The sequence below is a fragment of the Malus sylvestris genome, chromosome 15 (genome assembly GCF_916048215.2).
Source record: "Malus sylvestris chromosome 15, drMalSylv7.2, whole genome shotgun sequence".
Taxonomy (NCBI): Eukaryota; Viridiplantae; Streptophyta; class Magnoliopsida; order Rosales; family Rosaceae; genus Malus; species Malus sylvestris.
Genome location: NC_062274.1, coordinates 7,325,808 through 7,351,326, shown reverse-complemented (window position 1 = coordinate 7,351,326; position 25,519 = coordinate 7,325,808). Strand labels below are relative to the sequence as shown.

General features: G+C 37.7%; 4 protein-coding genes, 1 long non-coding RNA gene and 1 pseudogene across 25 annotated transcripts; 2 read left to right on the top strand and 4 right to left on the bottom strand.

The window, feature by feature from the left end:
- Window positions 1–181: 181 nt before the first annotated feature.
- On the bottom strand, window positions 182–1,654 carry LOC126604279 (BURP domain protein RD22-like). The gene is made up of 3 exons (XM_050271477.1): window positions 1,577–1,654; window positions 1,300–1,432; window positions 182–1,134 (listed from the first exon to the last, which is right to left on the bottom strand). Exons 1-3 carry the CDS (start codon window positions 1,613–1,615, stop codon window positions 359–361), a joined length of 948 nt encoding a protein of 315 aa, XP_050127434.1. The 5' UTR covers window positions 1,616–1,654; the 3' UTR covers window positions 182–358.
- Window positions 1,655–3,406: 1,752 nt separating this feature from the next.
- LOC126604281 (casein kinase 1-like protein 1) lies at window positions 3,407–4,580 on the top strand. Its single transcript, XM_050271478.1, has one exon. It carries the CDS (start codon window positions 3,524–3,526, stop codon window positions 4,421–4,423), a length of 900 nt encoding a protein of 299 aa, XP_050127435.1. The 5' UTR covers window positions 3,407–3,523; the 3' UTR covers window positions 4,424–4,580.
- Window positions 4,581–4,606: 26 nt separating this feature from the next.
- LOC126604272 (U-box domain-containing protein 35-like) lies at window positions 4,607–8,679 on the bottom strand. Its single transcript, XM_050271464.1, has 10 exons — window positions 8,166–8,679; window positions 7,867–7,967; window positions 7,594–7,715; window positions 7,197–7,402; window positions 7,052–7,109; window positions 6,618–6,930; window positions 6,424–6,525; window positions 5,921–6,349; window positions 4,963–5,721; window positions 4,607–4,853 (listed from the first exon to the last, which is right to left on the bottom strand). The coding sequence occupies exons 1-10, from the start codon at window positions 8,371–8,373 to the stop codon at window positions 4,815–4,817; spliced, it is 2,337 nt and encodes a 778-aa protein (XP_050127421.1). The 5' UTR covers window positions 8,374–8,679; the 3' UTR covers window positions 4,607–4,814.
- A 780-nt stretch (window positions 8,680–9,459) lies between these two features.
- LOC126601584 (probable nucleoredoxin 3) lies at window positions 9,460–10,278 on the bottom strand (annotated as a pseudogene).
- Window positions 10,279–11,756: 1,478 nt separating this feature from the next.
- LOC126604282 (uncharacterized) lies at window positions 11,757–14,820 on the bottom strand. 2 transcript variants are annotated; one of them, XM_050271479.1, is made up of 10 exons: window positions 14,610–14,810; window positions 14,475–14,534; window positions 14,291–14,392; window positions 14,103–14,179; window positions 13,858–13,981; window positions 13,487–13,551; window positions 12,834–12,903; window positions 12,616–12,691; window positions 12,381–12,474; window positions 11,757–12,111 (listed from the first exon to the last, which is right to left on the bottom strand). In XM_050271479.1, the coding sequence occupies exons 1-10, from the start codon at window positions 14,656–14,658 to the stop codon at window positions 11,986–11,988; spliced, it is 843 nt and encodes a 280-aa protein (XP_050127436.1). In that variant the 5' UTR covers window positions 14,659–14,810; the 3' UTR covers window positions 11,757–11,985. The 2 variants fall into 2 exon arrangements, 1 of the variants encoding a protein (XP_050127436.1); XR_007616534.1 differs by lacking the exon at window positions 11,757–12,111 and having other exon boundaries at window positions 12,380–12,474; window positions 12,823–12,903; window positions 14,610–14,820.
- Window positions 14,821–14,857: 37 nt separating this feature from the next.
- LOC126604286 (uncharacterized) lies at window positions 14,858–25,270 on the top strand. 20 transcript variants are annotated; one of them, XR_007616553.1, is made up of 9 exons: window positions 14,861–15,447; window positions 15,789–16,620; window positions 16,955–17,013; window positions 17,207–17,327; window positions 17,496–17,606; window positions 17,779–17,981; window positions 18,197–18,324; window positions 24,056–24,190; window positions 24,575–25,270. It is a non-coding gene; the product is annotated as an uncharacterized LOC126604286 (long non-coding RNA). The 20 variants fall into 20 exon arrangements; XR_007616546.1 differs by having other exon boundaries at window positions 14,860–15,447; window positions 15,789–17,013; XR_007616542.1 differs by having other exon boundaries at window positions 15,789–15,874; window positions 16,183–17,327.
- The last annotated feature ends 249 nt before the right edge of the window (window positions 25,271–25,519 follow it).

Genomic DNA, 25,519 nt, shown 5'->3' with positions numbered 1-25,519 from the left:
CGTGGCTATACGAGCCTGTTTCCTGGTTCTAATACCATGTTGAATTTTTCAAGTCGACGGATCGTTGGATTCAACAGTTGTAAACCTATTTTAATTAGATTTTGAAATAGGGATCTAGATCTTCGTAAGGAAGTGTTGGGAACAAAAAGAACTCTCAAATGCATCATTAACTAACAACCCATTCTCAAGGCATTCCTTTATTTATTGTCATGGAGCATATACAAGTACCCCATTATTATGGGATTCTTTTTTTATTCAGCTGCCTGTTATTATTTATTTTCATGGAGCAGATACAAGTACCCCATTCTTATGGGGTTCTGTTTCAGCTGCCCGATCATCGTTAATACTACTACGACGATTAGGCAACTGAAACTATGTATTGTTCATCTAGGTTTTTCTCTCTAAGCCAGGTAAGATGTCCGTCGGAGAGAAGATGGCAGAGGGGACCTTCTCCTGGTTTAAGATGGAGCTGTGACAAGCCCCAATTGTTTGGTGCAAATTTAGATGTGTCTCGATGGCAAATAATTACTGCATTTGCCTTGGTCCCGTCGGCACCTTCCATAGGCACCATGTAGGCCCTTGTCTTTTCTATGGCATGGCACAAGAACACAGCAAATGGATAGCTCATCTTATGGCACGTGACGACTTTGTCCTCGGCCAGCACCTTCACTCCGTCGGTTATTGTGTAAGTCTGCTCCACATCATTGTTCGCTCCTCTTTCCACCTCCGTCGACATTGTTCGGATGTTCGATCCAAGCTCGGAGGTGGCGAAGTCAACCAGTGACTCCAAAGAGGTAGCACAATATCTTTCTTCTCCTTTCATGGCCGGCATTTCGCAATAATCAATGGTTTCCTTGATTGTATTGGCTTCTGATGATTCCGGCCTCAGCGAAAATCGTTTGAGAATTTCTTCCATTTTGTTTGATGAGAAGGGGATCGACTCTGCGGTTGGGCGGGACACGAAACGTGATGATTTGCTTGTTGTATCTCTGGGGAAGCCATATTTCACTGTTTTTCCAGGGTGCAAGTCCTTCTCCATGAGGACTAAGCCAGCACAAGGGCCAAGAGCATCAGTGGCTTTGTCAAGTTGGTTCTCAGTGCCAGCAGGACGGAGAAAGTTCTTGGATACTAAGTCTGCAGATTTAGCAACATAAACCAAATTAACGCAGCAAAGTACAAGTGAGGGACTATACGTATGCATACATGTCGATATAGTCAATATAATCGTACGTGAAACTATGTATACTCGTTTGATAACCATTTTGCTATTAATTTTCAATAATTTACACACACACAAACCTCCAGGATGGATAAGTTCACGAAAAGCTTTTGGAATTGGCGTGTTCGGCAGGACGGAGTTCCAGTAGGAAAGTTGAGGCAACGGCTGCCGCAAAGCAGCTGCATGACTTGCCATTCCCACCAGTGTGGTCAGCTGCAACAGTAGAAAAACCATCATTAATTAAGAAAACAACGAAATTAGTAAACAATTAGAATGCAGAGACTGAACGAAAAAAATCATTTGAAGGGATAATCCAAATAAATTAACTAGAGATGGAGCTAGCTTAATTATACTTACAGTGAGAAAAGTAAGCATTTTTGAGAGACGGAACTCCATCACTACACGAAGACACTCTTTTAACTTTTGCAACCCAAAGTTTGCTAGTTGATGAAACAAGAGCGAATTGGTTCAAGATTTATAGGAAGGGAAGAACAGAGAGAACTGAAGTAGATGCATGCACCGCATGTGAGTTTGGTTGTCTGGATTAGGTGCAAGACATGCAGACCCTCCCATTGCCTCGTGTAAACATCCTCCATTAAAATGGATCGTTACAATCGCAGAGCATGCAGTGGCTGGAAATTAATCTCGTTTTTCAAGGTTGTGCCTTTGTGGCAGAGTTTTTGGTAACGGAAATAGTAGGTAGGTTCCATCTCGTGGGGAGTTTTTATGGTTTACTAGCAATTTCTATCGGGTAATATTTTCAGGAACATACAAATCATACTTATTTTATCTCTATTTTCAGTCATGGGTTTGATTTTTTTGTAATGACTTCATCAGAATTCTTATCCATATGTTTTTTTTTTCGGTATCTTTGATTTATTTGGTGTTTACTTTTATGAACTAATGAAATACTGATGGTTTGATGCATAATAAACTTTCCAGATTCTTTCCCTTACAAATTTCTCTCCTTTTAATTTTTTTATTTGAACGGTCTTGATTAAGCCACCAACATCTTGTTCTGACTTCTTTATAAAGAGAGAAAGACATTGTGAGAGAGGAGGGGAGAGAAGAGGAGGGAAATTGATGGAGATAAAATCCTACTCCATTATGTGATAAATGGTGATGGAATAGAAGGACCAGATTGATTTGCATCACCTATTTTCAAGGATTACATTGGCCGATTTTCAATTTCAGTGATCATGTTAATGGAGTGGGTCAATTTTAAAAACCATTTGTGATAAAAAAAAAACCTTCTATTTTAGGGAGTTTTAACAAAAAGCTCCCGGTATTGATTACTTTTAACGAAAAACCACATTTATACATTTCCCTGGTACTATTCACTATACATTTAAAAAGGACTTTTCATTAAAAGAGAAGTTTTTTTGGATTTTTCGTTAGTTTTCCTTTTATTTTATGTCTTGTGACATTAATCAAGTTGTGTGTCTTTTAATTAAGAGATTAGTTCATGATATTTATGTTTTGGTTTTGAATAGGTATTTATCTGTATTATTTTAGGGAACTGTTATTAACATTCCAAAAATCTCATTATACACTCCTCACAAGTGTATTTTTCTTTCTAATTATAAACAGTTTGGAGTGCCAAATGAGATTTTTGGAGTGCTAATAAAAATTCCTTTATTTTACTATGTTTAATAAAGCATCTTATTTCCTACCCCTTCTTCTTCCCTTAATGTAAATAATATCGTTTGTTCAAAAAATAAAACATCTTATTTAAAATAAAATAAAATAAGATAATATATATATTGGTAGGACAAAAGTACATTGACCTATTTTAACGGTAGAAAGCCCAAATTGGTTGGGAAAGAAAACTTCCGGCCCAAATGTGGAATAAAAGGAGAAATTTTTTTGTGTGGTTGAAACACAGGTGGTACATCACGTGTTTTTATATAAATGGTGAGAATTTGTAATTTTTAAGTTATTAAATTTTTAACACACATATCTCATCATTTGTATAGTGACACGTGTACCATCTTGTGTTTTGATCACATTGAAAAATCTCTCAAATTAAAGAAGGAGTACAAATGTGGTATTAAAAATTTAGTAAGGGTAATAATAATCTTGGAATCGTAAGGTTTCCTAATTAGGGTTTTAATCGCTAGGTTTCCTAATTAGGGTTGTAATGTTTTATATTTAAGTCAACGTTGCGTAGTCGTTACTCGTCAGGAATTTTCCCCCTTTTGACGATTCTTCACCTTCCCTTCAAAACCGTTCCTTAATTGTTTTCGGTCTTAAGCTTTTTATTTAGGGCTAGGGTTTTTCTGCCGTCGTAGGGTTTTGGGGGATATGGAGCCTTTGGTGGGTGGAAGGTTTCAACTTGTTAGAAAGATCGGTAGCGGATCGTTTGGACAGGTCTACCGGGGTAGTAATATTCAGACAAACGAGGAGGTTGCTATCAAGCTCGAAAGTGCCAAGACGAGGCATCCACAACTGCTGTATGAATCAAAGTTTTATAAAATACTACATGGAGGACCTGGAGTTCCAAACGTGAGATCGTTTGGCTCCGAAGGAGACTACAGTTTTCTTGTCATGGATTTCCTTGGACCTAGTCTTGAGGATTTATTCCAAGCTTGCAGTAAGAAATTCTCTCTTAAGACGGTTCTCATGCTCGCAGATCAAATGCTCGATCGAGTGGAGTTTGTTCATTCGAAATCAGTCCTGCACCGCGACATCAAGCCAGACAATTTCGTGATGGGAGCGGGTCGACGGGCGAATCAGGTTTACATCATCGACTTCGGCCTCGCTAAGAAGTACAGAAACTCTTCAACTCATCGGCATATTCCGTACAGAGACAATAAAAGTCTGGTAGGTACTGCAAGATATGCAAGCGTGAACAACCATCTTGGCATTGAACAAAGCCGCCGGGACGATTTGGAATCACTAGGATATGTGCTTATGTACTTTCTAAGAGGAAGTCTTCCTTGGCAGGGTGTGAAAGCAGGGACAAAAATGCAGAAAGATGAGAATATCGCAGAAAAGAAAATGTCAACTTCTATCGAGTCGCTATGCTCTGGTTACCCTTCCGAGTTTTCGGTATACTTCCATTACTGTAGGTCATTGGCGTTTGATGCTAAACCAGATTATGCTTATCTGAAGAGACTCTTTAATGGCGTTTTTAAAAGGGAAGGTTTTCAGTTCGACTACGATTTTGATTGGACTCGATCGCTTAAACGTCTGGAAACATAAGCGTAGTGTTAATCTGTAGTCTTTAAGGATCTTTGGTTGTTTCAATTCTTCATTCTTGTATCAATTATCGACAAAGAATACTTGAGAATAGTGATTAGCTAGTGATCCATTTGTAACCAAATTTTAATCAATTTAGATACATGCAGTGAATCCTCTATTTTTTGTGTTTCAACAAAGAGAATATATAAGAAATTGATAATTGATCATAAGAAATTGACTACTCTAGAATACCAGCAACCAAACTCACATACATGTTGAGTTTCATCGACTCATCAGTTTATCTACAAAACTTGTACATTTTTTTGTTCTGCTTAATTACTTACAATCCTTAGACATGTTTTCTTAAATAGTCTAAGGGTTTGAGATGATAGAGAGTGTTTGATGGGTGTTCCTAGCTCTCGGTAGATCTTGTACCTGGTTCACTCCCCTCCTGCAAAAACGAATCAACACCTTTTAGATTGCATTCGACAATTTTCAGGGTTGAAATTAGGATTTTGATGAGAGAAAGAGGACTAAGTTTATTGGCCATATGCACTTACTAGCTGCACCGAAACTTGGCTGTGTTTGCATGAGGGGCTATGATCACCAGCCATCAGTGTTGGGTGCATTGTCTCTTCAGCAATCCCTCTCAATCTGTTAAGTTCTGGCTGGATAACTTTTCCAAGGTCCGGCCTGTCTTTTCGCCGCAACTCTGCACACTGGAGAGCCAGTTTGGCAAACTTCAATGTGTCTTCAACCGGCCAATCTGGCACGGATGGATCTAGCATATCCGCGAAAGTCCCCTTCTCAATAGCCCTTTCAACATGGTGAGTCAATCCCATTGCCGGCTTGGCTGTGATCATTTGTAGAAACATAATCCCAAGAGAGTACACATCAGACTTGACACCAAGCATGCCGGTTTGCTGATACTCAGGGTCTATGTAGCAGAATGTGCCGGCTGTTGATGTCATGCGATACTGCGTCACGGTGTCAGCAACGGATGGGGGCACAAGCCTGGCCAAGCCGACATCGCTGATCTTGCTCACATAGTTGCGGTCAAGCAAGATGTTAGCGGGTTTTAAGTCGCGGTGGACTAGTGGCTCTGGTTTGGCCTGGTGGAGGAATAGCAAGCCTGTCCCAATTTCAGCTGCAATCTTAAACCTAAGTTGCCAAGAGAGAGGTGGACTGTTTCCTCTACGAAGAAGACGGTCTTCCAAGCTCCCATTAGCCATGTACTCGTAAACCAAGCATCCGTATTCCGGGCAGGCTCCCAGCAGGAGAACCATGTTAGGATGCCGTATACAGCTCAGTACTTCAACCTGTTCATAGTAATTAGCGAATCAACCAAAGAAAAAGTAATGTTTCCAAATTTATCATGAAATGAAATTTTCTCTTGTCCAACAGCCCAGCAATACAAGAATCAACCAAACTGGTGGCCCAAACACATAGTTTGGCAACATAAGTATCCTATATTGTCAAACTGTTTGGAAAGAGAACACACGCCTTTTTGTTTCATACCTCTTGGTTGAATTGTGATCTTCCTTGCGCTGCATCTGGACGTAAAACTTTAACTGCAACAGGAGTGTGGTCTAGATAACATCTATATACAGGACCATAACCTCCTTCTCCAATCTTGCGGGATTCTGTAAAGAACTCCGTGGCAGCCTCAATCTCTTCAATTGAGTACCTCCTATACCTGACATCCGAATGTTGCAGAGCGTCAAGTGCCTTTTTCTTCTCTTCCTGTTCTTTAAGTGCTTTCATTTCTGCATTAATTCTTTTTTGTGCTTCTAGTTCTGCAATCCTCTTAGCAGCTTCAGCAGCCTCAATGGCTGCTCTGGACTTAGCTCTCTCCTTTTCTACAATAGCCATTGCGGCTTCTTCAGCTAGCCGCGCCTCTTCCAATCTCCTTTCTTCTTCTAACTTCCAGCGCTGGAGTTCTACCGCCTGTAAAATAACATCAATTATAAGAGCTATGTGAAATCATGACAGGTGTAAGATGCTGATAGAATTTTGCATACCTTTTGCTTCGCCGAGAGTGCCTCTTTACAGGCAGTGCTATACATTTCCATAGTTTGCTTGAGCTCCAGCTTTAGCCTTCTCATTTCAGCCTCCACCTCTTCCTGAAATTTCGAGTGACAAAAAATGTTTCTATTGTAACAAAATTTAACTAGAAGTACACATTAGTAAATAGATAGAGACTAGATACACTTACCATTGGCTGTGATGCAGAGGATAACCTATCGCTATCCTGAGAAACCGAGGAGAATGTGGGTGGAGAGGAGTTGATATCCACGGACCTCCGTCCAAAGTATTGCATAGACTCAAAGCTGTGGTTCAAGTCTATTTCCGTGCTGTTGGACATTCGCGGTGGGGTGACTCTCCCTGAATCTAGGTTTTCGTTATAAAATGCAGGGAAGATACGGTCAATGCTTGGCCTTCCAGAGCTAACAAAAGATATGTCAGTATCCGGCATAGGGAGATCTGCATATGACTTCCCATTTGGGCCCTTCCTAGTAAAAGGAGACCTGCTTTCCATGATACGACTATGTTAGTTCTCACAACAAAATAGATAAAATTTGCTGTATGTTTAAAAACACCGTTTTGTCCATCTTCATTGAAAGGGAGAGATTGAGTGCTTCTACTGACCTGAAGTTGTCCATTTCATCGTGGGATTTACGTTGAGGTTCTGGTGGCTTTTCATTTCCTGGAAGAGGATTCAACATTTTAAGGGTTTCTTGACTCGCAAAAAATTAGTGGGAGATGATTAAGTTTTAGGGTGAAAGAAACTAACCTTTGTTACCAGAAGGTGGGAAGACATATGGCTCTGGCTTTGCGCTTGGGGTGTGGTTAAAAGCTGGATTGCGTAGGGGTGAGGTGGCCGGGGCAGGACGTGAGGCGGCCCTCCTTGATTGAAGTTTTTGCTTGGCTACAACATATACATTACAAAAGTCCGGTGCCGCCTTTGATATGCTTCCTGGAATATCTGATGCTTTGAATCTACATAATTTTTTTTTCAAAAAATTAAGACAATGTTCTGTGGAATTTCAAAGCATACGAAGCATCCTAACGCCCTAGAGAATCTTTTCATTTATTTGAAGGCAGTTGGTTTCATAGTTTCAGTAATTTACACAACTAGGAGGGTAAATAATTTGTTCAAGGGCTGCTGACTTAGAAACGGAGGTACTTACCTAAGAAAGCCGGTTTTTGCTGATGCACCAACAACCAAATGCTCGATTGAACTTTGAGTAATGTATTCGACTAATGCTTTTGTCACATCGGAGTCTTCTAGTACGATGTCTCTGCATTGTATCTGAATTTGAAGAAGAAAAGAAAACGCAAAAGTATAAAAAAGCAATCAAAAATTCAAATCCTAAACAGATATGTAATTGTCCGTGAAACCTCAATGAATATGAAGGTTCAGGTTAAGGTCAAGAATGCAGGTATAAGTTCATCAAACTCACATTTTTACGTGCGCAAAAAACACGAAAAGGTCGGATCAATTCCCGGGTTTGGGAATCAGGTTCTTTGCAGACGAACTGTTGGTCCCAATTTGGATTACTTCCTGCAACCAAAAATCAAACACCATTATGAAAAATCTTGAAGTGTGAGTTTAACTTGCATATCAAGCAACATACGACGAAGGACATTGCATATCAAGCAACAGTTAACGAACGGAAGTAAGGGGAGCAGTGCAGAAGAAGAAAATGGGAGCGTGAAAATTACTACTCTAAAAACGAAAACATGGAAAATATGTACGTACTTGGGGTGGAATTGGAAAGAGAAGGTGACTGAGAAAATAGGGGAGGCTTGATCTTGACATGGATGAGAAGAACAGATTGGCCTGGTTTGATGAGATTGTCAATTGCCCATTTGAGAGCACATTGGCTGTTCTTGTCCTTGTCTATAGCCACTGCCACAATCCCATTCCCTACTTCCTTCCTGTCCACTTGATTATTGGGCAGCCACATCTCTCTCTCTCTCCCTCTCTCTTTCTCTCTTCTTTTCCTGTAGTTCTTCAGGAATAAGAAGAAAACAAAAACAAAAACAAAAAGAAGAAGAAACAAAATTTCCAATACAAACTACCAAACAAAGCCTTAGAATCCCAGAATTAATAAAGGGTTTTTAACTTCTTTTTTTGTGGGATTTTAAGTTTTATATCGTTGTTTAAGGTCCTCTGTCTCTCTTTTGCAGCAGGGTCTCCAAAGAGAGACAAAAGGATTTGCGTTTCAAGTATGTGTTGTGTTTGTGTTGACTTTAATGTTACTTTTTTTGTTGTTGGATAGCAACAAACAAGAAGGGAAAAAAAGCACTTTTGGGAATAACAAACAGCTTTTGATTTTTTCACTGGTGAATCCATAAATATCTCGCTCTCTTCAATTGGGTTGTTAATATGAGAGATCCTCCACCATTTGCGGATTGTTTTGGTGTTTTGGCCTCTCCCTATCTAATGACTATTTTGTCTCTCAGTCAACCCTCCCTCTCCTTCAAATTCTCATCCATGTCATTGTTATTCACTTTTAAAACAAATTATAAGAATTCGGATACAAACTGACTTGCGTTGACAGAGATTAAGAAAAGGTTATGATCAGTCGTGCACCTGGGCATGAAGTTCACAATCATGAACGGTCAGGATGCGCACACGCATGCATGCATGACTGATTTGAGAAGTAGTTAACAATATACAGTCAAAGTGAAACCATCATACCATTATATGAGAAGTCAAGAGTCAAGATTTCATCAAACTAGATAACTTAATTTAACAAATGTACCTTTTATCAGGTAATATTAATGATGTTTTCTAAATTAATACATTTTACTTTGACTTTAGTTTTCTTAACAAAAGTAGCCGTTTTATTGTTACAAATACAAAATGTTGTTAATTATCATTTTATTTGGGAATATGACAACTAATGCTCCACAAGAGCTCGTAATTATAACAGTTAAAAGCATTTACTTATGCATCGAGATCCAGATTTCATACTAACCTAAGCTGAGAGTGAGAAGTACACACATTTCAGATTTTTTGTTATCGTATCAACATTTTACAATACTTTTTAGGATATACAAATTTCATAATTCGTAAAACCCATTTCTACAAACGATTTTTCTACACAATTTGGATGAAGATCATAATCACAAACACCACAAGAAAATGCCCAAAACCTCCCTTGTTTTTTGTAATAATCACACACATATGCTTTGGCCATCTCCAACTCAAGCATATGTTCATGTTTCAAGTCCTTCACTTGAGGAGGCAATGCCTCTCCTTCATTTCTCAATGCTGCTTCGAGCTCCTTGATCCTCGACTCTGTGAACGAGAAGGCCTTGGCACCGTACAAGGATATCATGGCCTTCCCATTTGTGCTAATAGCCTTCCCATCCGGTCCTATCAGAACCAGAGCCGGAATCACTTTGATGTCGAAGATTCCACAAAGGTCTTGCCTTGTTTTATCCTGGTAGGGTATGGCAAGCCATGGCTTGCTACTCGTGTTGAGTTCAAACTCTTTGAGGTCTCGGTCTATGGAGACTAGGATGATTTCGAAGTCTTGATCACCGGAGGTTATGAGCTCTTCGTATCCTTCTATGAGTTTGGAAGTGAAAGCACGGCAAGGAGCGCTCCAATGAGCACCAAACTAAAGGCCTAAAACTCTACCTCTCTGCCATCACTAGACAAGACATGGTTTCGTCCTTGATGCGTCAACAACTCTTCGAGTTTTCTCCCTTCACGCTTTGCTTCATCGGCAGCCGTTAGCTCTTCTCTTCTCTTCTTATTGAATGGAAATGCAGCAGCTCCATAGTCTTCAATCAGTCCAACCAAGTCTTCCATCTGAACTTAATGAAATGAGTGATAGGATGCGATATTTGCGGTACATGTCACCATCGATATGGCGACTGTAACGAAAAGAAAGTGCAACATTCACAAAAGTAGGTAGACTTTGTTGCACAAGAATCTTTGCTGTATATGTACATCATGTTTCAAGCTTCATAGGGATTGAATTTAAATCATTTTCCACAGGAATCAATTCGTAATCGATTATTCCCCCAAAATGCAACTCATCAGATAAAGGAAAGACAGAAACATGAGGATGATGAATCAGTTTGTAACTGCCTAGACATGTTATTGTCAACCTTGGCTTGTTAGTTATTCTCTCTTTTATAATTCTCCAATAAATCAAAGAACAGAGGATATACTTTGTCTTATTAGCTTGTATGATTCATCTGGCAACTCTTTTGAGCATCTAGACAGAGGAATTTTCCAACAAATGGTTCCTTACTAAGGAGGGCAAAAAACTTCGGTAGGTCCATTTGACAAAATATAGTCTTATGTTTTTGTGAGAGATGCTCTGCAGATGACGTTTTAAGCAAGAGGAGCTAGAACTTACCATCCTATGAGGCAACAAGCCCTCAAGTCAAGTGTGTCACATAAAGTGGAATAAAGAACTTGCAACCGGGCAGAATTAGACCATAAGAGTCTAAAAGGAGGGAGAATTCGAACTCGAGTGAAGGCAAATGCTCCCTAGTAATCCTTACAACTACATAAACACTAGTATTTCATAAAGAGCTATGCTTTGGATAGTCATCAACGTCATCTGTATCAGCAATTGTCAACTGTTGATGCATGCATAAGAAACTCAAAAAACGCATTAACGGATAACATGCACATGAAAAACCTAGAAAATTTCCACCGTCATAAATGAAAATCTGTAGATTACGTTTATTAATCTGGTCGGAGTGTTGATGAACAGAAACAAAACTTATGGAAGACCTAATTATAAATCAGAAAAAATAACCCTCAAGTGAATCAAAATTAAGGCAAACTAGTGTACCTTACACTTTTATTCCTGAAATCCTGCCTCGAATATATTTATACAAATTCCAAGGAATAAAAGCCACAGAGAGTACTCCTCAGAGAAAGGGCTGGGCAAAAAAAAAAAGAAAAAAAAAAAGAGAGTAAATCCTAACATTTAAAGAAAGAAAAAAACACTATTCATAGTCACATTCAAACGATCAGATATGGTCGACGAATTTCAAGGCCCGACTCTACCAACGGCATGACAAATTCATGGGCCGAACGGGTGGAGCGCAATTGAGATTGCAACTTGTATTGCAAGACACCACAGCAAGGTCGCGTGTGGGTGACTGTCAAGCATTAACGAACACAGGTTCCATGGTGAGGGGCTGTCAACCATTAATGGACACTGGTACCAAGGTGGGACCTACGTTCGTCCGTCCAACAACTAAGAGTCACCCATCCCCGCACGTTGGCTACTGTGCTTAGCTTTCCTCCGAACAGAAATTTGCAGTACATATTCAACAAACTAAACAAAGTTGTGCACGATACATCATGATGTGCCAAACTCAGATGTTACTAATTGAACATTATCAAACTTGAGAAACAAGTTACTAATCACTGTGACACGAATCAATGATAGAGTCGACGCATTACAAGGCAGCAGCATGTTAGTCAATGCTGATGTTTTAATTGTTTGCTAATCAAAGTCGGTTCCAATTGGCAAACCGAATCACGAAGGAACTTCATGATTCACACTCTACACAAGTGTGTTTCGATTTCAAATGGTTCACTTTTTCCTTCTTGAAGAAGCCCTAGTAAACATATCTCTGATGTTATGTGATTCCGTCTCCACTTTGGCCTTCTTCGCTTGCCTTCCAGATCGGGTAGGCTTATTCTCGCTCTTACTCTTTTCCTGGCAAGTTATAACATGGGGGGTATAAAGATTAAAGACCGATCAGAATTCATCCAAATTTTTACCAGTCATGAGATATGGAAAGCATTTATCAACTCTAACTATTTACTTTAGAAACACTCCAGGTTAAACATTTGAGTTTGTGTGTGTGTGTGTGTGTTTGGGTCGCAGGAAAGAATCTTGGCTCCAACCCTGAAACTAAGTGAATTTATTCCTTTTTCCAATTTGTAGAGAAAAGTGCCCTATGTCTGGGACTGTGGCGGTCATACCTGTAAACCATTAAAAGGCCCCAGGTCACTTCCTGTGGCAGTTGGGAGAAATTCGATATCTGACGTTTTTCTTGTTGCTTCTGTAAAATCTATCCTGGATACACAATCAGAAACCCAGACTTAATACATCTTAAGAAGAATCATCACAATTACCGACAATAAGATGTTCAATATGCTTGTTCCCAAATTTCTACAGAACAAGATTTACGACTTAGAACCATTTTTTAGGAAATACCTCAAACGGTCACTCAAAAGCTTCAACCAGGGCTCATCCTTCACGTATTCCCCTAATACTGAAACTGCATCAGTCACTGCACCAGTAACAGAGGTGAGTTTACAAAATGTTTCACTTTGCCCATCCCATAATAGTCTTGCCTGCATGTCATTCTTTGACCATCAAGTGGGGAGAAACAAAAAGGTCAAAAAAAACTTGTTCTCTCACTGAAGTTGTACATATGTCTTTCTCTTCCCGTGCAGCATAATTATGGTCCAAAGTGGATAGTCTCTGTTTTAGCTGACAGACCTGGCACCACAGAACACAAATGATAAAAAACTTAGAACGACGTTCTATGGATAACATAGATAGTCTTCCATTGTTATACATGGATATTTTCACTAATCTCAACACGCTACAAACACTTGCACTTGCTTGAACCCCCGAACTTACCCTCCACCATATTATTTGGGGGAAGAGGTGTTACTGTCCCCAAAGGCCATGGATTGGAAAAGAAAAATTAAATTATCACAATAAACAAGACTAACTTGACAACGCCAGCAGGAATAAGTAAACCAACTAGTTCATGGTCATCCATGTCATGTGCGCAGCAAGTAATATGAAGTGCCTTCCATTTAAAAAAGCTAAACGGATAAAAGTAAACATCCATGCTTATCCTTAACATATATGGCTTTGATGCGTGAACGACGTACAACTGCAGTTCTTAAACTGAAAGGTGAGGTCTGTCAAATACATATTTTATAGATCATACTGTTTTTCAACAAGGTTTCCATACCTGAAAACTAACTAAAACAGGGAGTATGGGGAGTAATTCATCAACAATCATTAATCATCACACATGAAATTTGAGTGAAATCAGAAGTAGACAGACCTTGTGGTACAACCAAGCCAGAACCTTGGAATCATCCAGCCTAAAAAATTTCGAGGATCCAATTTCTGCACACAAAGAGGGAAACAAAAACCATATCCGCTTGAATACTATAACACAGTCCATTCTAATATTTGACACTAAAAGTTGTAAGAATTCAGATCATTCTATTAGAAACTCCAACGAAAGAAGCACACTGAAACTCAGGGTAACAATAGCGCCTTAAATGATTGGTCATTAGTTCTGTTAGAAACTGAAACCGTATTTTCACAAGCAATGTAAGATGCAATCATGATACAGCAGTACATGTTCATTGATCAATTTGCAAGCTTCCACTTAAAATCTGAACTACAAGTGCATGGGTAGTGTCCCACCTTTAATTTCGCAAACTAATTGCATACAGTTCTCCGCAATGGACAGTAGTTTATGATATCCAGGATAGCCTTCGATGAAGATTATATCATCTAAAAGCCTGAACTTCCCAGGATCATCCCCCTTCTACATTTTTTTAAATCAATGAAACAACCGCTGGGATCAATGGGATAAACATAATGTACAAAAATACTCAAACAAGATTCATAAGTAGGGTGCGGGATTAAAGCACCACGGAAGTTCGTACCTTCATTCTAGCTTCTTCGAAAATGGGCAAGAAAATGAACACAGGGTCAACTGGAGTGGCAGTATACAATCCACCATCTATATGGAATTGCAACAGAAATTAGCCAATTATCAGAATAATTCAATTAAATTTCACAAAAAAAAAATCAGAAATTAATAGAATAAAAGGAAAATCAATAAAGGTACAACCTTCAGCAACGTAATCACCCAGAAACCAAGAAGTGTAGGATTGCTTGAACCAATTAAGTTCCTGAAGAACCTCATTTACAAAAAGGCAGCACATTTTGTTTCCTGTCAAAAAAATGAATTAAAATATGAAAAATGCCCTAATTTCCAACATTTCAAGAAATTAAATGCGTGCATTTTGAAATACCGGACTTGGGATGGCGAAGCGAAAGCAATTGCCCGGCGTCGTTTCCGGTTTCAGCAGTATCTGTAGATTTTGCGCTTAGGTTTAGGGATTGTGCGCAGAAAGGATTAAATTGAAAATTGGGGTAGAAGTTTTTACCTGCTGCGATGAGAAGACGGGTTTCGTCGGAGCCTTCCCACCAAGCCATTGAAGTGTAAGCTTCCGTTCCTTAAACCCTAGCTGTTAATGAAGGCTAGTCAAACGAAACAAAAGAGAAACCGCGCGGGGTTTGTTAAGAAGTGTCAAGGCCTTCATTTAGCTAATAAACGTAACATGGTTGAACCCTATCAATGCATAATGACATAGTAGTGTTATCTCGTGTTCCGGACATGTTAAAAAATCTCCTCAACAACTTGTCAGATGATAAGTTTTGACGGCTATTACTTTAGTCTAAAGAAAGCATGGAAAATGGTACTGTAGAAATAAACAGTAATTTCATTTTATTTACGAGGCTGTTACTGACCGTTGATCATAATGCCCGCGTGTCGATGACGTGGAAAGGCAGGGTGCGATCGTCACTTTACCATTCTCTTCCTCCCCAGATCCCATGCTCTTCATCACTCTCTTTCTCTTCCTCCCCAGATCCCATGACCTTTAGGTGATAAAATCGTGATGTGACCATCGTATTCTCTCTCACAGCTCACAACGATGAAATCGCACAGGGCTTCGTTGATTTCTGTCAACTCCAACGAGATCCAAGGGCTAATATCAGGATGAGAAGAAGATATTGAGAGATTTTCCAAACTCTCCAGCTTCACTGAAACATTGTGGCTCTCTGTTTTCTCCGGAGAAGAACGGCAGCAAGTGCGATTCTTCTGTCGGGACGATGCGGTGGTAGAAGCTACTGCCGATGATGAACATGCGAGTGTTGCTGGTGAAAGCTGATGACTCCACCAGGCATATTATAGTTGTGCTTCTCAGGAATGTAGCTACAAAGGTTAGTGGGTTTTGCTTTAATTTTCTAAAAGTTTTCGATTTTGGAAATTTTTTAGGGGATTTTGCTGAATAAAGATTTGGGTTTTTGTTTAATTTGCTTAAAATTTTGGTTTTGATGAATTTTGATGATATTTGGATCTCAGAGTTTAGTTTTAATTGAAGTTCTAGAGTTACTGGATTCAAAATTAAGAAATAGTAATTGATTGTAGTTAATCATACAAAATATTGTGTGTGATTTTCATGTTGTACGTGATATGTTAAAATACAGCAATTTTAGTCTTAATCTTACTGATAAAAGTTGTTTCATTGGTGTATTTACACCCTTTTTGTATTGTGAATCAGGCGAAATTGAACCGCCACATGTGCCGCAGCCGCATCAAGGCCTGGTTCTCCAACGGCGTCGTTTTCTGAAGCTCTCTCTACTCAAGGTACGCAATTTAGAGTTTTGGCCCTGAAAAGGTAGCGTTTACCGCTGAGTTCTTCAGCTGATTTGGGGTGGGTATTTTTGTGGTTTAAATATTATGTGTGTAGATGTGTAAATTTCCTTTCTAAATGGGTTTTCTGTTGAAATTTCATTTTTGTGATTTTGGGGATTTATGTTGAAATTATTGAAAAGGATACAATTCTTAAAAGAATTCAGTTTACTGCATACTCCTTTTCAGATTCAAAAAGGATAAAATCAAAGGCAATAGATGTGCATATTAGGTACATTGATTGGCCTGAATTACATAGATAGGGTGTTCGACAAGGATAATACTATCATTGCACCTTATTCCTTGACGCTTTGGGACCCTGTTGGATCTTCGTTGGAATAGTGGAAATTAGTTTTCAGACCTGATATCACTGTCTTCAGTAACTCGGCTGGTAATTTTTGGCAGTGCCCATTTGAAAATTTTAGTTGTTTTTGTTGTTGGTTATGTTTATTTGTCAAGGTAGTAATTTTGGTTTCATGGTTAGGGCTTTATGAATATAAGCATGATGGTTCAAAAGCTAGGGAGCTTGAAGAGGCAATTGGAATTAAAGTCATAAGACATACTAAGTGTTTGTTTTTTCTTTATTTTTGCTGCAAAGCGGGTTTGTGAAAGTAATTTGTTTTGTGAAATGGGTTACTGCCAGATGGTGAAACGATCAATTCTTCTCTCTCCTCTACCATGCTTTCCAGTGGATTCATCAGGTGTTGCTAACGTTTTTATTTTTATTTTTTATACTTTGATAGCTATATTGGGAGTTTGATTTATTGTAAATTGTAGTGATAAATGTTTGGATGGTAGAGTTATATCTAATACAATTATTTAATCTTGCATTACTCTCTCTCCCGTCCTTATGTTGTTCTTTTAATTTCAATGATCCATTATTAGTTGGTTGTTAATTAGGATTTGTTTTATAGAATTTGGACTTTGAACAATAAAATCTCCATTCAGTTTCTTCTGTATCGTGCAATCGGCCTATCATATTGGTTGACGAGTTTGCGCTGTTTGTTTATGTTCGTTTCTTTTTTCCTGGATTAGAAACGTCAATATCTATCGTTTGGTCCTCTGAAGAGAGTGCCTAATGATTTTGAAAATTTGTAAGTGAAATCATTGTAGTTTAAATTGCATTAATTTTCCTCAAGTTCAATCACTGAAACATTCTCCTCTAACAATGTATTATGCATTTATCTAATGCGTTTAATTTTGATCTCCACATTAGCCAATGTTCACTAATGCCTTTATTTTTCCTCTGTTTTACATCTGTGTGATGCCACAACTCCCACTGGAAAGCCTCCATAGAAAAGGGCATCAGCTTCTGACTCGGTTTCCGACAATGCCCCGATGATTTCTCTGAAAACCAAAGCAACCCCAAGCAATTTCGGAAACACTTACGGGTCCCAAAATATAACATGTATATCTTCATCTCAAGTTCATTCATCTCACAAACATTTGTATCAAATTCATATGTTTTCCGTGGTTCAAAGTTCCACACTACTCAATGTTTACTAACACTTCGAAGTACCACACCACTCAATGTTTACTAACACTTTTCATTTTCCTCTATTTTATATTTATACAGGTGATGTTGCTGCAAAGGAAATATGAGACACAACTTTTACTCCAAAGGCTCCAACAAAAAATATAACAGATTCCCCAAGCATCTAAAACCATATTGCATCGCTGCAAAACAGTTAATATATACCCATTCATTGCTCTAAATTTTCTTAATTACTAATATATATTAAATATGATCTCTTTATCATATTTGTTCAAAACTCAAATGGTTAACTAGATTTCTTTATCATAGTCAATCAGAAATGACCAGTACTTACTTCATTTTATATTTTGGCTTTTTATATAAGCTATGCCGCTTTGATGAGATACAGATAGAGACAGAGATAGAGATAGAGATAGAGATAGAGGGAGAGAGGGTGAGGAGATAGAGCGACAGAGAGAGGGAGGGAGGGTGAGGAGTATGGATCACTGACGACTCAGTCACTAACTCAGATCTCCTCCTCAACGCCAACACCCACCGAGTCCAGTGTCTCGCTCTCCAAGCCCAAAGGTTCCAATTTTTTGCATTCTTTTGGATTTATTTATTTATGAAATTTGATGACTAATTTTTAAATAATGAAAAATTAGTTATTCGCTGTGAAATGTTCATTTTTCGGTGTTTCTGTTAAAACAACAAAATCTTTCTATCAAATGGGTTGTAATTTCATATGTTTTAATGTCAACAGTTCACTGATTATAGATGTGGTGGGTTGGTTTGAATTGCAGGATTATTAAAGGTGTGGAAAAGTTGCAGGCTGAGATGGACTAACCATTTGAGACCAGACTTGAAGAGAGGTCTTTTATCAGAATATGAAGAGAAGATATGTGAGATGACGAGGTGAGCGAGAGAAACGGTGAGGTTTTATTTTCTCATTTGGATTTTGAAATTGAGTAATTTTCTGCTTTGTGTCTTTTGAGTAGGCGTGGGATTTAGTTTCATGCCAGGGGTTGGGTCTTTATACATCTCTCTCTGTTCATATTACTTCCTTTTCATTCTTGCTAAATTATTGGGTTATTTTATTTGTGTACAGATATTAGTGTATTTGTTAGTTGGATTTCGATAATTGGAGTTCAAATATTACATTGTTATAGAGATACCAATTTCTCATATGATTGCAATTGGCTTGTAACTTCTATGTTTTGGTTTGTTGTGAAATGAATTCCCTTTTACCGTTAAATAAAAAATAAAAAAAAGGTACAATGTTATCAAATTCGATTTTTCTAATCATTGGGAATGCTGGGGGTTTCTTACGGTTAAATCTTTGATGGTATTAAGTTTTGTTTTATTCTCATGAACCCAGTTTTCAGTTTTACTTTTACTTGTGTGTTTTAATATGTTCAATCTGGAAAATTGTACTCTGGCAAATAACAAACAGATATTATAGGAGTTCCTCTCCTGCATATGATGCCATATTAACAGGTTGAAGATTTTGGACCTGATAAGTTCATACTTATCAAATATTTTTGTTCAAGGGAGTACCATAGTTAGAAAATTTTGAATCTAAGATTTAATTATATGATGCCATAATAACAAATTTACTGAATATGGTACTGCTTGGGGAATATATTTTGCTCTCAACGTTTAGCTCCTGAATTGTAGGTGGAGAAGTGTCAACAATTGTGAAACATAACACAGAAAAAACAAAGGCATAAAACATCCAACAAGCCAAGCCGATAATAACAAACATAAAAAAAGAAATTCTAATTCTAATTTCTTAGTAACCAAATAGTCCACAACATTTATACTAAAGCAATTGTCTGTGATAAAGTCACAAAATATGCATCAAAATTCCTTTGTATATGTTCTTCTTGTGTCGTGGTCCCTCATAGATTTCGCCAAAAGGTTGATCCTCTTCCTTAGGAGTCTTCATTGTCATCAGTTGAAATGGAGGGCAGGTCGGAGCTAATTCAAATTCATCACTATCCATTTAGAGAGCATAGTCCTGTAACAATAAAAACAGTACACCCACTTTTATTTTATTCTGTTTTCCAATATAAAATTCTAATAAATAATTAATAATAAGAATATGACATTAATTTACTTACTCAAAACTCAACGTCTTCGTAAACTCCAACGGATGCTGTTTTACTCAAAACTCCTTGCGTGTTGGACATGAGGTTTAACCACAATGGAAAGTATCTTATTAAATCCATACTTAGGTAATCATTTTCACTGTTTCATGGTTGGTTTGTTATGTGTAATTTTGTGTAAATTGTGAATTATTTTTTTTATTTTTATAGGGGCATGTTGACACAAATTGTCTCATGTAGAAGAGAAGACAAAGTTTGCTATCTGAATATTTTGATTGATTTCATCTTATACAACCCTGAACATGAAGCATTTGAACTGTCATGCCATGATACTTCAAAATTTAACATTGAAGATGATTTTGATGGACTTAAAACTATGTTTGATTGGATTTCATATCTTGAAGGCATTCATTTAGAGGATTTTCATGAGTTCAGTAATAAAGACTTACAATGATACAATCTTCCTATGGGTTTTGATGTTTGCCAAATCCTTTCATTTTCTAAAATGAGGAACCGCTTCTCACGATAGAGTTTTTCAAAGTTCACTGTTAGCGGTCCGATAGACAATGATGGAAAGCACTCTGCTTCTGAATCTTTTGTGAAAATGATTTTAAACAACCAAACCACAATTGGAAAGTTGCTTTACCTTTGTCGTCCTTGAAATTCTTGAATTTGATAACCAAAGAGGTAAAGCAACCTTCCAATTGTGGTTTGGTTGTTTAAAATCATTTTCACAAAAGATTCAGAAGCAGAGTGCTTCCCATCATTGTCTATCGGACCAGTACCAGTGAACTTTGAAAAACTCCATTGTGAGAAGCGGTTCCTCGTTTTAGAAAATGAAAGGACTGGGGCAAACCTCAAAACCCACAGGAAGTCTGTATCATTGTAAGTTGTTAAGGAAAAGAGATTACTAAACTCATGAATATCCTCTAAATGAATGCCTTCAAGATATGAAATCCAATTAACTATAGTTTTAAGTCCATCAAAATCATCATCAATGTTAAATTTTGAAGTATCATGGCATGGTAGTTCAAATGTTTCATGGTCAGGGTTGTATAAGATGAAATCATTCGAAATATTCAGATAGCAAATTTTGCCTTCTCTTCTACATGAGACAATTTGTGTCTACATGAGACAAATCGTCTGTGATCATGCCGGAGCAAACTAACTCCTCGTCGGGAGGGTTTTACTTTTTAGACCTGGCCTTTCATTTTCAAAGATTAGAAATAGATGCCGTTAGTGGACTTATTCTAAGTTCATCGAAGGTGAACCAATAAATGACGACGGTAACCATTTTGCATGTGTATTCTTTATGCAGAAATATTTGAGGAATGTGTACCTTGTGGGTTAGTTACACCCATAATTGGAAAGATGATGGTTTGAAAAAGGTGATTAGAGAACCTAAATACAACGAATGTACTCATTAGTAATTAATTTTAGCAAATTTAAGGCAATCAACCCATGTGATTTTCTATGATTTGGTAGAATAATAGTCGTCCATACTCGTGACTAGATATGCTTACATGTTTTATGTGCGTTTTAAGTTTTTAAATTATGGTTATTAAAACTTCAAACGCACATAAAACTTCAAACGCACATAAAACATAACTGGTCACGAATATGGATAATCATTATTCTATTGAATCATAGAAACTCTCATGGCCACCTTGAATATGCTAAATTTAATTATTAACCCAATTGCCTTTTGAAACTGTCTTTCCAATTATTGGTGGAACTAACTTCGCGTGGTACACATATCTCTCAAATATTTTTTCATAAAAGATATACATAAAATAAGAGTTTCTTCCCAATTGACCGTTACATGAATATCAAGAGTTTCAACACCTGTTTTCATTTAAGACTTACGATATATAATTCTTGCAAATCTTACTATATTCCCTACTCTCTTATTTTCTAAAATAAGAAACCGTTACTGTTAGTGGACTTATTCTAAGTTCATTGGTAGCGGTCTAATTGACGATGATGTGAGGCATTCTCCATCTATATCTCTTATGCAAAACTTTTTGAACAATGTGTTGATTGCCCAAGGGGCTAGTCCAACTCACAATTGAAAAATTGGTCTACAACTACCTATTGGACAAGCTAAATATAATGATTGGACCAGCATGGTAATCAAATTTTGCAACTTCAAGGAAGACAGTGCCTGGGATTTCCTAAGATTTAGTCGAATTTTGATGGTCCACACCCGGGACGAGGTATTTTACATGTCTTGTTTGTTGTTGAACTTTAAACTTTTAAATTTTGTTTAATATTTTTCCTTTTGTTTTTTTAGTTATCTTTAACTGACGTTGAACTTGACGTTGCCTTGAGTCGGGCTTACTATGGGTTCTTACATGTCCTTTTCGAATTAGTTTTCCAAGTCAAACAATATTAGTGGAGTTTATGTCAACGTAGAGTTTCGACTAAGTTATTAGATTCATCTCATATTCTTATTATTAGTTATTTATTATTATTTTATATAACTTGGGGAATAGAGTAAAGTAAAAGTGATGTACTGTGTCTATTGTTACAGAGACTTCGTTATCTCAATGGACAGTAATGAATTCGAATTAGCTCCGAGCTGCCCTCCATTTCGGATGGTGAGACGAGTGAAGACTCTCAAGGAGAGGATCAAACATTTGGCGAAAGCTCTAAGGACTTGAACGTGTAATCAGTGTGGTTTAGTTCCAAAATCATATGCATTGTAATAGGCTCCGGAAAATCTTATGCATAAGATTTTGGAACTAAACCACACTGATTACACGTTCAAGTCCTCAAAGCTTTCGCCAAATGTTTCATCCTCTTACTTGAGAGTCTTTACTCGTCTCACCATCCGAAATGGAGGGCAGCTCGGAGCTAATTCGAATTCATTACTGTCCATTGAGATAGCGAAGTCCCTGTAACAATAGAAACAGTAAACCCACCTTTATTTTACTCTATTCCCTAAGTTATGTAAAATAATAATAAGAATATGACATGAATCTAATAACTTACTTGAAACTCCACGTTGACGTAAACTCCACTGGGTATTGTTTGACTTGGAAAACTACTTCGAAAATGACATGTAAGAACCCAGGGTAAGCCTGACTCAAGGCTACGTCAAGTTCAATGTCAATCAAAGACAACTAAAAAAGGAAAAATATTAAACAAAATTTTAAAGTTCAACAACAAACAAGACATGTAAAATACCTTGTCGCGGGTGTGGACCATCAAAATTCGACTAAATCTTAGGAAATCCCAGGCGCTGTCTTCCTTGAAGTTGCAAAATTTGATTACCATGCTGGTCCAATCATTATATTTAGCTTGTCCAATAGGTAGTTGTAGACCGATTTTTCAATTGTGAGTTGGACTAACCCCTTGGGCAATCAAAAAGTTTTGCATAAGAGATATAGATGCAGAATGCCTCCCATCATCGTCAATTGGACCGCTGCCAGTGAACTTATAATAAGTGCACTGGCAGTAACGGTTTCTCATTTTAGAAAATAAGAGAGCGAGGGAAAATAGTAAGATCTGCAGGAATTCTATATCGTAAGTCTTAAATGAAAACAAGTGTTGAAACTCTTGATATCCATAGTCCTCTAACTTAATGTCTTGAGAAATCCAAAAGACCATAGCTCCAAGTGTAGCAAAATCGTTTCGGATGTCATAATTTGAAGTATCAGTGCAAGTCAATTCAAAAGCTTTTGTTGGTATAATTTTCTGTTCCCCCAACCTATTATCTTTGGGTACTTTTCGGGGATAATTTTCTGAAGTCGGTGCTTAATCTTCTACTTAAGCTTTCTGGTGGCTGGAGACCAAGGAAGCAAAATGTACAGACTATTAGTGGAGGCTCGTCAGCAATCTTGAGGCAGTATGAAGTTGAAGGTCTATATGTTGTCTGCTCAATTGACATTGTGAAGGAGATGAAGACCTAGTTTGGAAGTGAGGTGCTTAAAAAAAAAGCACCCATGAAAAAAAGCTGTGAGGGTTTTAGGTGTTTGGTAAACTGAAAAAAAAGGGCTTATTTTGGAAGCTGCTGTGAGAATAAGCTGAAATCAAAGGAAAAAGCTGAAGCTGCTATTTGTAGCTTTGGAAAACTGGCTTTTTTTCAAAGCACACGGAGCTGCAGTGCTTCTTTAATGAAAAGACACACTATTAGACTTTTTTTTTCCAAAAGCACTTTTACAAAAAAGTTTACCAAACACTCTGCTGATTTATTTCACAGCCGCTTATTTTCACAGCACAGCCGCTTATTCTCACAGCAGCTTTTTTTCAAAGCACAGCAATACCAAACCAGCCCGAAATACATTCAAGTATTAAAGATTTGGGACATATTGCCTCTGGAGGATATCCCCATATTGACAAATCGTTTTATACAGATGGTTTCATCAATCTTTGCAATGAGACATGTCCTGAGGGGTATGTTGTTTGGCATTCTAGGCTTTTTCTTTTTCTAAGCATGCGTGAATTTATAGCAGCAGCGAATGCTTTCTTTCTGTAGTCATATAAAGATACAAACTTTTCCTGATTTTGAAATTCTCAAGTAATTTTTGTGCTTTTTTGTCATTTGAATAGTGATTTGGAAGTTCCTTAAAGCTGGCCACCCGATTTGGATATTCCCCCCGGTTTAAGGATCCGAGCAACACTGACGCTGAGAGTGACTTAGTTGGTGACGCTTCTGATGGTAGAAGATACGTTGAGAATTCACAGGTCAGTGAGAGTTTGTTGCTCATGAAGTTTTACTCTTTGTCATCTGGTGTTGTGAATCACTTCTTGTCTGACCGAGCAGGTAGAGAGTTGGATCTTCCATTTGAAGTTACTGACCAGGAAATGGAGATTAGCCTTTATCAGAGAAGTACCTTTATACTTGGACGTTTGGGAACACAGGGAAAACCAGAGTTTTAACCATGAAATTATTTCAAAAAGAACAATGTTTTCAGTTGGCAGATCAAGGATGCCTTGGAAGTAAAAATAGCACTGTTGAGCAGAGTTCTTCAGCTACTTTGTTGTTCCTTACTTATATTACTTTGTTGTTCTTTAAATTCAAGCGTCACATCAACCACCTTAAGTTACTGAACTTCTGTATGTCTACAGTTTTGCATGTGGTGGAAGCGATTCAACCGAGAAAAGTTTGATTGATATGGCTGATTTTGACGAGGAGGAATCTCAATTCAAGGATATCAAGGATTCGTTTCAGGATAGTTCTCCCAAATCTTACCCTCTTGTAATAACATTTCATAAGTTCTTGATGATGCTTCATTGTGGATGCTGGAACACTTGGTCACGGTCAATTGGAAGGCTCAAGATCCATTGTTACAGCTCACTTATCAGCTTCAGTTCGCATATCCATCAATGAGATAATTATGTCACAACATCAGGTGCAAGGCCCATCCGTTTTATTTGTGCAAACAAGCAACTAGCAGCATCCAAATCGCCTTCTTTGCACATATAACCAATCATTATATTGTACATGAAAACTGATGGATTAATCCCAGACCCAAGCATATCCTCGAAAAACTTGACAAAATCGTCCTTCCCTGGCTTTGGTAACCTCAAATTCTTCATCCTCAAGAAACACTCGCTTCCTCAAGCATTCCAACCTCAACTAAAACACCAAACAATGCATCGAGCACTCCAAATCCCGGACGACGGACTTTCCTTGTGACTACTATTATCTACCTCTGCATCTCAAGTTGCTTTGCTTTTGCTTCTTGCACGAAGCATTTTGTATTTTCAAGATTAATTTGTATTTTTTCTAAATATTGGTATAAAAAGTATTTTTACCAGAAACGTTATTAATAATTTTAAAAATACTTCCGAACGAGTTCTAGAACTTTTAAAATTGATGTTAATGGTTGAAGCCCTCTTAAAACCCAATGAGTAGACGTCTTGGAAGACACTTTCTTAAGATATTAAAATGACATGATAAAATACTAGACGCTTAAAAGTACCAACCAATTGAAAATCAAATTACTTCACAGCGATGCTTGCACAAGATGTCACAAGATGTTCGGAAATTATGCTAGAACGAAAGGTCAT